This window comes from Muntiacus reevesi, chromosome 10, assembly GCF_963930625.1.
Source record: "Muntiacus reevesi chromosome 10, mMunRee1.1, whole genome shotgun sequence".
Lineage (NCBI taxonomy): Eukaryota > Metazoa > Chordata > Mammalia > Artiodactyla > Cervidae > Muntiacus > Muntiacus reevesi.
Genome location: NC_089258.1, coordinates 59349644 through 59363766, shown reverse-complemented (window position 1 = coordinate 59363766; position 14123 = coordinate 59349644). Strand labels below are relative to the sequence as shown.

At 41.0% G+C, this 14123-nt stretch overlaps 1 protein-coding gene across 1 annotated transcript; it reads right to left on the bottom strand.

Annotated features, from left to right (window-relative positions):
* Positions 1-3534: 3534 nt before the first annotated feature.
* Positions 3535-9926, bottom strand: TRIML1 (tripartite motif family like 1). The gene is made up of 6 exons (XM_065946534.1): positions 9504-9926; positions 8975-9070; positions 7750-7980; positions 6324-6346; positions 6044-6141; positions 3535-4094 (listed from the first exon to the last, which is right to left on the bottom strand). Exons 1-6 carry the CDS (start codon positions 9924-9926, stop codon positions 3535-3537), a joined length of 1431 nt encoding a protein of 476 aa, XP_065802606.1.
* Between the last annotated feature and the right edge of the window lie 4197 nt (positions 9927-14123).

Here is a 14123-nt window from a genome sequence, read left to right as displayed (position 1 = left end):
TTAATTTATTTTTTGCACATTTGTGCACATTTGTGCATTTTATTTTTGCACACTTCTATTTTCCTATTGTGACCTATTATTATTCTGTTCCCTCCTCTCCAAGGTATATGCACAGAGAGAAATCTAAGATTAGGAAAAGGTTGACTAACACATCATTGAGTTAAATTAGTGTAGGAGAACCTTGTATTCAAAATAAAATAAGGTACCAATACACACAAAGAACAATAAATCAAAGTTACATTTATGTTGTAAGGGGAGGGATAATTAAAGTAGGAAAATAGATAAAAACCTTACTTGAAGAATGAAGTTTTATGAAACTTCATTGAAACTTCAGTGAAAATTTCAGGACAAGAGAAATATTATACAATATTTTATTTTTTAGTTACTCTAAGACAAACAAGAAAGAAAAATGTTTTAAAGGTTATCAAACTGCAGTCCTGAGTGGAATCTTGGGTGATGTCCTCCAACCTTAGGATAGACTGTCCCCTCTCCTCCAGCCAGCTGTGGGGATACGTGGTGATTTATTCGCCAAGTCATATCCGACTCTTGTGACCCCATGGACTATAGTCTGCCAGCTCTCTGTCCATGAGATTTTCCAGGCAAGAGTACTGGAGTGGGTTCCCATTCCCTTCTCCAGGGGATCTGCCCAATCCAGGGATTGAACCTGGGTCTCCTGCATTGCAAGCAGATTCTTTTTACCAACTGAGCCACCAGGGAAACCCCTGTAGGGATGTAGGGAAGGAAATGGCTATCATTGTGGATTCTATCTGGTGATGTTCACTGTGAGAGGCTACCAGTGCCTTGCTGTCTCCTGGGGAAATTGTCCATTCAGGAAGATGTAGAAGAGAGAGATTCAGGAAGGAGAGAGCAAGTTAATGGATGGATAAAAGTCAGCTTGAGTGATGGGAGCAGGTTCTTTGTGGGACTCCCTTTATGTTGAAGGAAATGCCTTTATCACATGTTTTGCCTGAGACAGGGAGACCGAGGTCCTTGAACAGTGCAAGGGGTGCCTTCGCCAAGCAAGGAAGCATATCTTTTCATTTTTCATGCTGGCCAGTCTTGCTCCCATCCTTCCTACCATATCTGCTTGGCTTGGAATTTATATCTAGAAACGTTGGGTGAAAGTTTTCTTGCAACTTTTATATCGTTATTTATACAAACCCAGAATGATAAGAAAAATATAGATTTAATATCCCCCATCCGTCCCCTGCACACACACTCAATCAGTGGCAGTCCCAGTGTAGATAGTGATGCAGCCAAGATCTACTCAGGATAACTTTCCCAGAGGAGAAAAAAAAAAAAGGCTCGTTTCCTTGGCAGTATCAACTCCTCTGGGACATAGAGAAAAAATAAATAAAAGGGCTGTTGCCAGGATTATACTACAATTAAGTGTAATGTGCACTAAATTAAAATGTATTACTTTTACATTCATTTATCCAAACAGTTTAAAATTCAATTTTTTCTAATTGAAGATGACATACTCCAAAATATGCTTGGTGTCTGCTGTTTATAATTTGCTTTTTAGCTTTTTGAGAGAATAAATCAAGAAATAAAATTTAATAAAATAAGAAATAGAAAGACTTCCCTCTCACCCCAGTGGTTAAGACTGTGCCTCCACAGCAGGAGGCACAGGTTCAATCCCTCATCCCTCATCAGGGAAGTTCCACATGCCTCAAGGTGCGGTCAAAAAAAGAAAAAAAGAAAGAAAAAGAAAAAAAACCTGAATTCTGAATGAGCACAAGTTATGCAAATAATCTTAATAGCAATGATAAAAGAGATAATTGTTCACAGGTGTCATTTCCTGGGGGAGGGAGAAATCCACCATTTCTTGCAAGAGAAAATGCTAATAGTTACATTAAATTTCTGAGCTTTTAAAATAAGAGAGAGAAACAGAGCCACGGATTATCTAAAAAGGATGTGATCATTGGTTGACCTTTCCACAATCCTCTGAATATACCTGATATCAGAGTGAAAATGCAAATAGGGAACACAAAGAGCAGAACAGGATAGTATCTGGGATTCAAAGTGTAGTTCATATCTGCTCCCTGCCTTTGAAGGCATAGGATTAAGATGTATAAGGTTGAATGACCAAAGAGGTCTAAATTAAAGAGAAGGGTGAACAGAGACCCCAAAATAAGCCCAGTTACTTACCGACCTCCTTCTATGATTTTCTATGCTGATTAAGAGTTCCCATTCTCAAACTTTCCTCATTTATCCTCTAATTTAGAAATTAAAATCTGTGAAAAACTTTTTCTCAATAATTTGCAGTCATTCATGGGTTAGATCCATAGACTAAAGACTTGTCAATGACTAAAAATACTGACACTGACTTATCTGAGTGGGAAGAGTGGACGAAGGGGTGCCTTCTGTGATAGGTGACACCCTGCAATGAGAGCAAGGAAGTAAAAAAAGAAAAAAAAAAAAACCTGCCGGGAGAGAGCACTAAGAATGTGGAGCATGAGTGAGACAAAACAAAAGAGACTGCTCAGTCAGTACCCCCTCCCTATACCCTGGCGTGTTGGGATAAAGAGACAGCTTGACTTGGTCTTTCAGATATGAAAAAACCTTCTGCTTATAGAAAATAGCAAAAGCTCGGAAAATCTTTACTCAAAAGGTAAAGAATCAGCCTGCAATGCAGGAGACTGTGTTCGATCCCTGGGTCAGGAAGATCCCCTGGAGGAGGAAATGGCAACCCATTCCAGTATTTTTGCCTGGGGAATTCTGCGGACAGAGGAGCTTGGAGGGACTCCTCTGTGGGGTCTGTGGGGTCACAAAGAGCCAGACACGACTGAGCAACTAACACACAAAACTCAAAAACTCTCTCTGCACCCACAGCCTTGATATGTGTATTGACTAAATACTTGGCTGTGTCATCTTTGAATATATTAACAAACAACAGAAAACTCCATGATCTTGTGAATATGGTAATGTGAATGCCACGATGCTATTCACACATATCTTTGTACCATTCTGAACACATAACTCTTCCTGAGGACCAACTCTTCAGGCCCCATACGATGGGAAGAAAAGCACTTTTTCAGAGAAGGCCAAGTCATGAATAAGGAGAACCCATGCATCCAGCCTCCTGGAGGAGTTAGGTTTGCCCTGGCACATGGAGCTTTACACATAAGACAGACACATGCAAATAGTGGAGTCTTTTAGAGTCAAATAAATAAATACACTTGAAAAAAATGACATAGATTTATAAACCGGCCTATGACAATGGGATCCAGGTTACTAGGGACTAGTTCTATCTTTACATTTTCAGTTATCAGCACATATAGGGGGCAGTCTAGATAATGAATTTGATTCAAGACACAGGATCAAGTCAGCTTTCTCCTATTGATGTTAGAAGTTGATTGTCCAATTTGGCTGTTCAATGAGGGCTCAAAATAATGGAAACTCCTGAGGGTTGTTGGGGGGAGGGGTGCTTTCTTTCAGATCACCTGATGTTAATACCATCAATGCATTAATCATCCTAATTAATAGTTATCAGTTGGTCTTAGACCTCACTTTCCAAGAAGGCTGAGGGCATCAGTGAGCAGGGTAATGGTGATTCAGTGAGCAGATGACAAGAGGGCCTGTGTTGGTCCCTTCGTTTGGGAGACAAGGGGAGAAGATGGGCCTGAGAGCCTCTTGGAAAGAGGCTGGAGGGAAGCTGTAGATGAGGGACTCGTCTGTCACGTTGTAGAATGCTATATGTCCAGACTCATAGTCTAAGAAAATGCCAACCTTATGCACTGGCTCTCTGACGTGTTGGCCTTTCAAAGGTGATGAGACCCAAAGACTATAATCATCGCCAATCTTTAAGCCTATAAGTGAGAAGAGGTCCCCAGGAGGCTTGGGGAGATTGCCCTTCCTGCTCACTGAGTCCTTACAGATGCCCACCTCCCACTCGGTCTTGTTGCCCACTTCCACCTCCCAGTAATGTCTCCCGCAGGTGAAGACCTGAGTGCCCAGCACCGTGGCAGACTGGTCAAATCTTTCAGGGTTGTCAGGCAACTGCTGTCGGATTCCTCCATGTTTCACGCTTTTCAGGTCCTCAGACAAGACTAGGTAGGCGTTGGCTGTGGCTGGATCTAGGGTTATATCCGCTGCAAAAGGAGAAAAAAGTGAATCCCCATTTGCATTCTGGAAAACTCTCTTATGTATGTGCAATTTAAATTAAGGTCTTAGTGTCTAGTCCTTTTTTTTTTTTTTTTTTTTTTTTGACTGAGCCACTCAGCATGCAGGATCTTAGTTCCCCTACCAGGGACTGAACCCATAACCCCTTCAGCAGAGGCATGGAGTCTTAATCACTGGATCACAAGGGAAGCCCCTAGTCCTATTGTTTAAAACTTAATTTAGGTGACTGTGGTGGGGATTTTTGTCCTGACTGGAATGGTGTCTCTTGAGACCCTTCTTTCACTGTATCACAAAACACAAGAGAGTGGATCTCTAAAAGGAAACCAATGAATCATGTGGAGAATGATACTAGATCTCTGATAATGGAATGGAAGTGGTTCTGTTTAAAAGACACTTGTAGAACTAAGAGCCGTTTATCCACACAGGTCATATATTTTGTCATTTGTATTTGCTTTAGCCAGGGTTGGTTATGGTTCTTGAGTTTGAGTGGGAGAAAAAGTTATTGGTTACTGAACTGCTTAGGTGCCAGGCATTTTCTGTACATTATCTCATTTAATCATGGCAAATATTATTATCTTCTTTCTATTTTTATAGAAGAAAAAAAAAACAAACAGGTTCATAGAGGTTAGAAAACTGGGCCAAAATTACAAAGTTGCTGAGTGTTTGAATAGCAGTTCCTAATCAGCATTTTCATTATCTCAGCTTAAATATATTAATAACTTCCTATGAGTTAGGGCTCCCCAAATGGTGCTAGTGGTAAAGACTCTGCCTGCTCATGCAGGAGACACAAGAGTCACAGGTTGGATCCCTGGATCTGGAAGATTCCCCTGGAGTACACAATGGCAACCCACCTTAATATTCTTGCCTGAGGAATCCCTTGGACAGAGGAGCCTGGCGGGCTACAGTCCATGGGGTCACAAAGAGTCGGACATGACTGAGCACAGATACAGGAGTTAGTGCAACTGCCAATGACCATTTGATGAATGGTTTTGAACCCCTGAGAGACCTCCTCGCTCAGCCTCCTGGGAGTAACTTTCATTGATTATCCAGACAAGATTAGGCACCCCCATCATATCATTTTAGACTTTTCTTTGTAGATCAAATCCCAATCATCACTATCTGTTTGATTAATATCAGTCTCCTCAATCTCACTGTAAGATCTACAAAAGCAAAAGCAAGTGTCTCATTCATTATTGTAAATATGTGCATGCATGCTGCATGCGTGCTAAGTTGGATCAGTTGTGTCTGACTCTGTGCAACCCTATGGACCATAATCTGCCAGGCTCCTCTATCCATGGGATTGTCTAGACAAGAATACTGGGGTGGGTTGCCATGCCCTCCTCCAGGGGATCTTCCTGACCCAGGGATCGAACCCGTACCTCTTATGTCTCTCTTATGCATTGGCAGGTGGGTTCTTTACTACTTTGCACCACAGAGCCTAATAAATAGCATAGTCCCTACTATAGCACATAGTAGGCACTTCTCAAATATCTGTTGAGTCCAGCATCCATTAGGCCTGTCTCTGAAGGTCAGATTGTCAACAAGATAAAAGGTGAAACCAAATACTCACCTCTCTAAGTCTTAGCCAGTGTAAATATTTGGAGCATTCTAAAAGGATAGTTCTCTGAATGTTCCCTCAGTGAGATTTGAGAGTTTAGATCAGCTTTTATCCTCATAAGAACAGAGGGAGCAACACAGAACCCCCTGAGGAGGTCTGTGTGTGTGCATGTGCAAGGCGATAGGATGAACAAAACAGACCCATGCAAACAAAGGAAGGAGCAGGACTCAGACAGAAAACAAAGTCAGCCCAAACATCAATCAAGTCTCAGTGCTTCTGTTCGTTCCAGCAGAGATGGTCTGTGCCCACGCTGCACCCATCTGAAAATCCCTAGAGGGTCAACAAATCATGCTGACTTACTGCTGAATTTTCTTAGCATCTCCCTCATTCCTGTGATGTGGCACAGAGTCAGTCCCGTGCTGATGGCCTCCGGACACTGAAGCAAGAGGGGCTCGCTCCTACGGGAGGGCAGAGACGGTCACTTGGTCTCCTCTGCACAGACCGCATGACCTGCTCCAACTTGAGAATCCAGCCCTTTCTGCCCCAACAGCATGGACATTTTCATCCCCTCTCTGAAAACCTTTTGCATCAGCATCACCACCCTGTCCCCTGCACAACCGAACACAGAAGAAAAACCTACCTTTCCAGTATTCCTCTCACATCCTAAGGGTATAAAAGAAAGAAGGTTAGTTTTTCTGCACTCTGAGTGCTAGCAGAGACAGTCCATTTTGAATACAGTCCTTTGCAGATTTCATAGAGTCCCCTTCCCATGGCTCTAGAATACTTTGAATGGGAGAGCATATGGCAGAAAAAAATCTCGAACTTCTTCTAGGGTGAGTTGCTTGTGAACATAAGGTATTTCTCACAATAACTAAAGATTTCTTTTTCTCATATCATCCTTTGTCAACAGAATCTGTGGCTGAGAAAGAAGTCAAACTGTTGGCCTTATTATCTAATGATGCCTCCGGGAGGTAGAAATAAGCAAAGGGGAGTAGCTCTGTGAGAGGTGAAACTAAGCCTCTGTATGGTTAGACTTGGTTATTGTACATGCTAAGTCGCGCTTCAGTCGTGTCTGACTCTTTGAGACCCTATGGACTGTAGCCCACCAGGCTCCTCTGTCCAAGGGGTTCTCCAGGCAAGAATACTGGAGTGGGTTGCTGCACCATCTTCCAGGGGATCTTCCTGACCCAGGGATCGAACCCAGGTCTCTTAGGTCTTCTGCATTGGGAGACAGGTTTTTTACCAGTAGCGCCACCTGGAAAGCCTGGACTGGGTTATTGGGAAGGCAATAAATTAAATAGCAGCATTCTGGGGAGCTAGTCTAGGAAAGCGATTTGAACCTGGAAATAGGAAACTGGAACACAGCTTATGTTTAAGAAGGTCCCAAAGAATGCAATAGTAGCCTAGAAAGGTAGTAGAGGAAAGATGGTGAGGAATGTGGACTCAGTACACAAATACCTGGGTTCTATCACCTACTAGCTATTTGACAGGCAAATTATCTGAGTTACCAAACAATTGTCACTATTGCTTGGATGGAAGGCGAGTTTGGGGGAGAATGGATACATGTATATGGATGGCTGAGTCTGTTTGCTGTCCATCATAACATTGTTAATGGGCTATACTCCAATATGAAATAAATAGTTAAAAGAAAACAAAATAATTGCCTCTATTAACCCATTTTATTGCTACCAATCACCTATAGTAAAATATCATAATAGTATTTAACCTCATCAGGTCTTTTTGAAGATGTAATTTAAAGTGCCCAGTACACAATGTTCATTAAATATAAAATATTTGGCAAAGCTGAGATTGCAATGAGGCAGGCACACAAGAAATTTGGAGTCATCATTTGACTTGTTTGGATGGACATTCCTTTTTTTTCTTTCCTTTTCCTCTTCAAAATTTTATTTACACTATACAGAGAACAGTCATTCTTTAAGAAAGTTTTCTTAGGAGGCCAGAACTTAATTTTTCAAGTAAGTAAATAAAAGTTTATTCTGTGCAACTTGAAATATGATAGGTGACATACGGGGATTTTTTTTCATTAGTTTCTCCAATGTTCTTACCTCGAAAGACTCTATAATCGAGTTCTGACACGTGGACTCTATCTGTTCCATCATTTTGCTCAGGCTTCGCATCTGCTGGGTCAGCCTGATCTCATTGTCCCGCAGTTTCTTCAGGTTCTCTCGTTCTTCCATTTCTAGCAGCTGCAGCTGCAGCTGCTCCTCCTCCTTCAGGAACTGGTGCATTTTTGCATATTCTGACAGGACAACCTGCTTACAGGTCTTTGTCTCTTCCTGCCATCACGCCAGCATGCACACACACACACATAATAATGTTAGTCACAGAATCGCTTACGTAGATTTTTAACTCTTGCAAAGTCCTAGAGTTCCACTGTGGCAATTCTCGAAACCTGACACATAACACATACATTCTGTTGACTAACTGGGTGGATAGTTTGATATTTTAGGAGCTGTGTGTTGTATCTTATAGTAGTGAGAAAAAAAAAAAATCAAAAATTCTACTCCTAGGAGATTGTCATTCTAGTGGAAGCAACAAAAAGTAAACAAATTATGATAGGTGGTGATGAGTACTGTTATTTTTTTAAAGTAAAGTAAAATAAAGTTAGGACAAAAAAATTAAGGCGGGGGAAGCGTGCTTTCATTCATTCAACAAACATTTAGTCAATGAAAGTAGACAATGGATCGCATACTAGGAATAGAAATGAACATCACAAAGGCTCCCATGTAAGAAGTCAGAGGTTACTGAGATAATCAAAAACATGCTTTTAAAAAATCTAATTAGACATGTAGTTCTGCTCTTTGCTATCCAGTTTAAATTCTAATCTGCAGCAAACCTCGAGCTCTTGTTCAGGTGTACTAATCCACACTGTATCTTGCTTCAATTTTTCTTTCTCTTTGTTTCTTTTTTATCTGCCCTTTTTCCCCTAAATCATTTGAGATGTTCTTTTTTTCAATCAATTACCATTCTATGTGGTATATCTATACGTATAATATATATTTTTGTAATTATAATCAAAGCAGAAATATAAGTAGCCACCATGTGGTATAGATACACAAAGAAGGGGAAAATAAGCCAGCCAGGGGATGGGAGAATTGAGTTGAGTCTTCAGATAGACAAACAGAGGTAGGCAGCGCAAACCAAGGACTCTCCACACTGCAGCACTGGAGATAGTAAATTCTGTCATTTTCTTCTGATACTCCATGAAGCATTCCTCTAGTCCCCCTTGTAGAATCACATACAAAATGGAAAAATAAAACAGATACTGACCTTACACAATATCACTCTCTCCTTCTCATGGTTTAATATAACCTCTGTTTCCTTTCTCTTTTTACACAAAATGTCTAGTATTTCCTGGAGTTTCTCCTGAAATAGAAACAAACTGTGGTAAATGAGTAGAGCACCAGGTCATGAAGGGGTCTTGAGGATCACTAACAAGATGGCCGAGACTTAAGATCAAAAGGGGAAAAAGAATCCATGCTCAGATTTGTGGTCTGGTGCCTGGAAATTAGCACCCATGACTTTCAACCTCCCCTGGTGGCTCAGACGGTAAAGAATCTGCCTGCAAGGTGGGAAATCCGGGTTTGATCCCTGAGTCAGGAAGATCCCCTGGAGAAGGGCCTGGCAACCCACTCCGGTATTCTTGCCTGGACAGAGGAACCTGGTGGGTATTCTCCATGTCCTGGTGGACAGAGGAACCTGGTGGGCAAAGAGTCGGACGTAACTGAGCGACTACCATCACCTTATGCGATAGAATCTAATGTGTGTTCTGAAATTTATATCGAGCCTCCCATCTTACTTTGTGATGCTCCTCAGCCTCACTGGAGAGATTCATTCTGTTTACTCCGGGGCCTTGGGTTGAGAAGTGGCCCCCCAGCTTCTCATCAGACAGCATCCTAGTGGCAGCCAGCATCCTCTCATAGCTGCCCTGGTTGCCTTCACCGTGCAGCACCTGGGACCTGAGCTGCTTGCCGATGCCAGCCAGCCTCCCCAGACGCTCGTTGGGCTGGAAATGCGGGATCTCCAAGGTCCTCCAGCACTCAGGACATGACAAGGGGGTGTTATGTTCCTCCCAGCTTCTCAGGAGACACACCAGACAAAAGCTGTGCCCACACTCGGTGGTCACTGGGCTGGTGAAATAGTCCAAGCAGATGAAACAGGTCAGTTCCTCCCTGAGATTCTCCATCAGATCTGCTGTAGACATTTTCTCAAAGAACGACATCTGAGCAAGTCTCTATTCTAGGATTTGAAGATGCTCCCCCAGAGTCTATTGTTTTGAGTAACAAGTAGTCAATCAGTTGCTGTGTTGTTATTACACAAAATTCTTACTCTCCTCTGTGACTGATTTCACCCATTGACATAAAGCCAATTATGACTTAATATGGAACTCCTGTATGCTGAGTTCATCATCAACCACAAACTTTTAAGGAATCTCATCATGCAAGCCATATGCTGGATTCTGAGGATACTTGCTCCTAAGAGTTGTCATTTCAAGAGTTGGTTACTGTGTATAAATAGTACCACCAAACCATTGAGATGCATTGGTTTTAGGTTGGAGGGTTGGGTAATTCGGTATAAACCAGTACAGAGATTTAAATTATAATGATCTCTGATAATATCTGAATTGGAGTCTCATCCAAATCTTTCCACTAATGGAATCTAGCTGAGATAGGGAAGGAAGAAAACTATAGAATACGTTCCTTCTCTCATTAGGGCCTTTTCTTTCTTTGAGCAAAGCCTACCTGCTCTTTTTTTCCTTTATCAGGTACTGTGTCCTTTGATTTAATTTTATTCATTCCCCCAAATGAGACTAATTCCACTGAAGATTCCCTGACTTTTGATGTACAATGGATTACTAGAGATATATGTATTTCTCTGCCCTACAGACCACGATACTTACCTCTCTGCCACCACAGAAAGCGCCGAGAACGTCTTTGTTGTTGGAAGTTGCCACAGGGAGCCATGACACTGTGGAGTGGATGGAAAGAAATTGTATTTCAGGGTAAACATAATTTTGCCCATTTCTTTTCACCCTTTGAAAAATTTTAAACTAGGCCTTCTTAAACCTTATCACTTCTTACTGAACAGAAATTAAGTATGTAGATGCTATTTTTATACTGATGAAAAAAACTAAATGTTTTGTTTGCAGACTGTGTACAACCACCTCTGAAATTAGTGCCGAATCCTATACATTTGCTGTCATATGTTCAGGAGTCAGGTCTTGTCATGGCACATCCTCCACTCCCTGCATGCCAGGAAGTGGAATCTTAAAAGCTCTTCCTCAGAGTCTAACCAGCTCTATACTCCCATCATGTTCATCATACTTTATTTCTATTTTTCTCCTCTCACTCTCCGACTTGGCAACCTTTCCTGGTTCTCTGTTACTCGTGTTATCCTAATAATTTCTTTCTGACATTCATGCTCCCAACTGATTCTTCTTTCCCACTCATCTCTAACAAGATGTTGAATGTTTCCTTATCCTGAACTTTTGTCAAAAGATGTTTTCAAGCCTGAAATGATTCTGCCTCCGCCTTCCATCCTCCTAGTCAAAACTCATTTTTCTAAAGTCATTAATGTTTTAATCATACGTCACATGGGAATGACTGGAGGGAGAATTTATGCTAGAAAAAAGAAGCACCAGAGCAAAGAGTTATACCAAAGTTTGGGGTCATGAAATCTCTACTGTTCAGATTTCTTATAGGCTAGAAATTAGGGGCACAGCTTCAAAATATTGTTAGAAATTAGTCTTGAGTAAGGGTGTTGCAAACACACACACACACACACACATGAAACAAAAACTACACTGCCATGAATTGCCATCTCTGGAAAAAGGATTAACGAGTTACTGCATACAGTCAATGTGTTAATTTCCCACACAAACTCAGGAGTCTCACATTGACCAGAGTCATTAGAGTAAGTCCTTCATCTCAGAGCCCATATTCCATTTGGAATGAGGGGACTCTAGTGTTCTTAGTTGACTCACACTGATCTGTTCCATCCCACTTCCCTCTTCCCTCTTCCAAATAAACCCCTTCCGTAACAACACAATAACCATATCTTATTCATCACTGACTAAAAGAAACTTTTGCTCATAGCAAGGACTCAGTTTCTCTGTAAATAAGTTTCAGATGAATAGGTAGGGGAACCATATTGTTGTAGAATCACAGTCTTCTGTCTAACTGGAAGCCAAGAGGTCATACAGTCCAACCACCTTCTAAAGATGATGAAGAAACTGATAATAATAAATTGTGTTAGTTCCCTGAATACTTAGTGTAGGAGTCAAGCCTGGGCTAGGAAGCTGGGTCTCCCTCCTGCCTGTCATTCTCTTCTGTCTACACTATGCGGCATCTTGCTTATTGTCTTCTTTTAAAAAATAATTTTTATTTATATTGGCGTGCCTTGTAGCACGTGGAATCTTAGTTCCCAGACCAGTGATCGAACCCAAGCTACCTGCATTGGCAGTGCTGGGTCTTAACCACTGGACTGCTAGGGAAGTCCCACTTACTGTCTTGTGAGTGGGTAAAAATTTCCAGCTATGTCAGTGAAATGAGTATGGCTCAAGTGGCTTTCAGAAGGAAATTAGAGAGCTCTCACTATGCTGTGATCTTGTGATAAGCATCTGCAATCAATGGTTACACACTCATTATTGGGAAAGCAGACTTCTTTACCTTCTGCCTGAACACATTGATTAGATTTAATTCAAGATGAAGTTTATAGAGTGGGCCAGCCTTCCCAGTACTCCTTATACCAGCCCTCTGGGCCCTGTACAGCCAGACAAGTTTTCTGAGATTAAGAATTCAAACAGCTTCTTCTCTAGCCTGTCTCCTCCTACAGAGGTGACCAAGAGGTGACCCAAGAGGTCCGCAGTCACAACTATCACCGACCTGCAGCTAGGGGTGGAACACACAAAAAGAGGAACCTTAAAGACACAGTGAGGCCTAAGAGTTCCCAGGTGGTCCAGTGGTTAGGACTCCATGCTTTCACTGCCAACGTTGAAGATTCAGTCCCTGATCCCGGAAGACCTTGTAAGGCATATAGAAGAGCCTTAAAAAAAAAAAAAAAAGAGTGGTAGAATTTAAATTTCTTGACTGCTTTGCCATTTTTATAGAAGAAATATTTCCTTCCTGATGGAAAACCAGGGAAAACTTCATTTGACCTGGACCTTTAAACTAACGGCTTAAGCACATTTCAAATAAAGGAATAAGCTACTATTTAGAAGTGAGAAAGCTGTGGGGATATTTGAAGAATAAAATAAATGATTTGACAGGGGGTCAAAGTATTATCATAACAAAAAATCTAGATTGTAACATTCTTTTTATCTAAGACATGTTAAAAGATTCAGTTAGGCTTGTAAATATTCACCTTTGTTATTCTTTCTAGGTAGCCTGTTGTTTCTGCCCACTACACCTGGTGGGCAGATCAGAGGGGAGGGAGCTAGTGTTCAAAGTTGTCAGCCAGTGGCTCCTGCTGAGTTGCCAAGGTCGGTGGCTGACAGTTGGCTTCCAGACCTCTGACAATTTATGTGTCTTATGTGAGAATTTAGGGTGAGGTGTTTTGTTTGTTTTTCTGGAGACTAAACCCTTTATTTGTTCATCCCTTTACGTTAAGAAAAGTCGACTGTTGAAAATGTACTTGTTCAGGGCTTCATGCTGGATGCTTTATGTACTTTATCTTCTAAAGAGATAAAAAGGGAAGCCAAGGAAAAGAAGAAAAATATCTGAGTTAGGAAGCCTGAGCAGGAAACTTTTTTAAAAAGCAGTTCGAACAAATAGTGAAAAATAAGAATAAAAAGACATGGTCTAAATTTAGGATTGACTATTAAGAAAAAGGAGTTATAGTTTAACTTTTCTCTCCATTTTATTTGTTTTTTCAGTTCTAGTCTTTTTTTTTAATTATTTTTTAAAATTCATTTTTCATTGGACGATAATTGCTTTATAATTATGTGTCTATTTCTGCTGTACAACAACATGAATCAGCCACAAATATACATATATATCCCCTCTCTTTCCCCTTTTTTAATGGAGAGGATGGGATTTGAGATTATTACAGATAAACAATTTTGAGTACCATGCAAACAGGCTTTAATATTGGTAAAGGATAATGCTAGATTGAAAAAAATAATGCAAAGGTAACTAGTTTTTTTTTAACTTATTTATTTTTAATTGAAGGATAATTGCTTTACAGTATTGTGTTGGTTTCTGCCAAACATCAATGAATCAGCCATAGTTGTACGTATGTCCGCTCCCTCTTGTATATCCCTTCCACCTCCTTCCCCAAGGTCACTGGTTTTGTGTCTTGCTTTTATCATGTGACACTGTTTAGGAGATGCCTATCACTTAATCCCAGGAATTGTTAAATATCTTTATGTCCCAGGTGTACTATACCCAGTAAATTAGAAAAATAATTATCTCACGTAGAC

Bases quoted from the DNA above. Each gene is read 5' to 3' on its own strand.
- TRIML1 (XM_065946534.1), bottom strand. From the start codon at position 9,926: ATGTCGTTCTTTGAGAAAATGTCTACAGCAGATCTGATGGAGAATCTC. The intron at 7,981-8,974 runs GTCAGTATCTGT...GCGTGATGGCAG, and splicing joins AGAGAGTGATATTGTGTAAG to GAAGAGACAAAGACCTGTAA. The intron at 6,347-7,749 runs GTAAGAACATTG...TTATACCCTTAG, and splicing joins CGATTATAGAGTCTTTCGAG to GATGTGAGAGGAATACTGGA.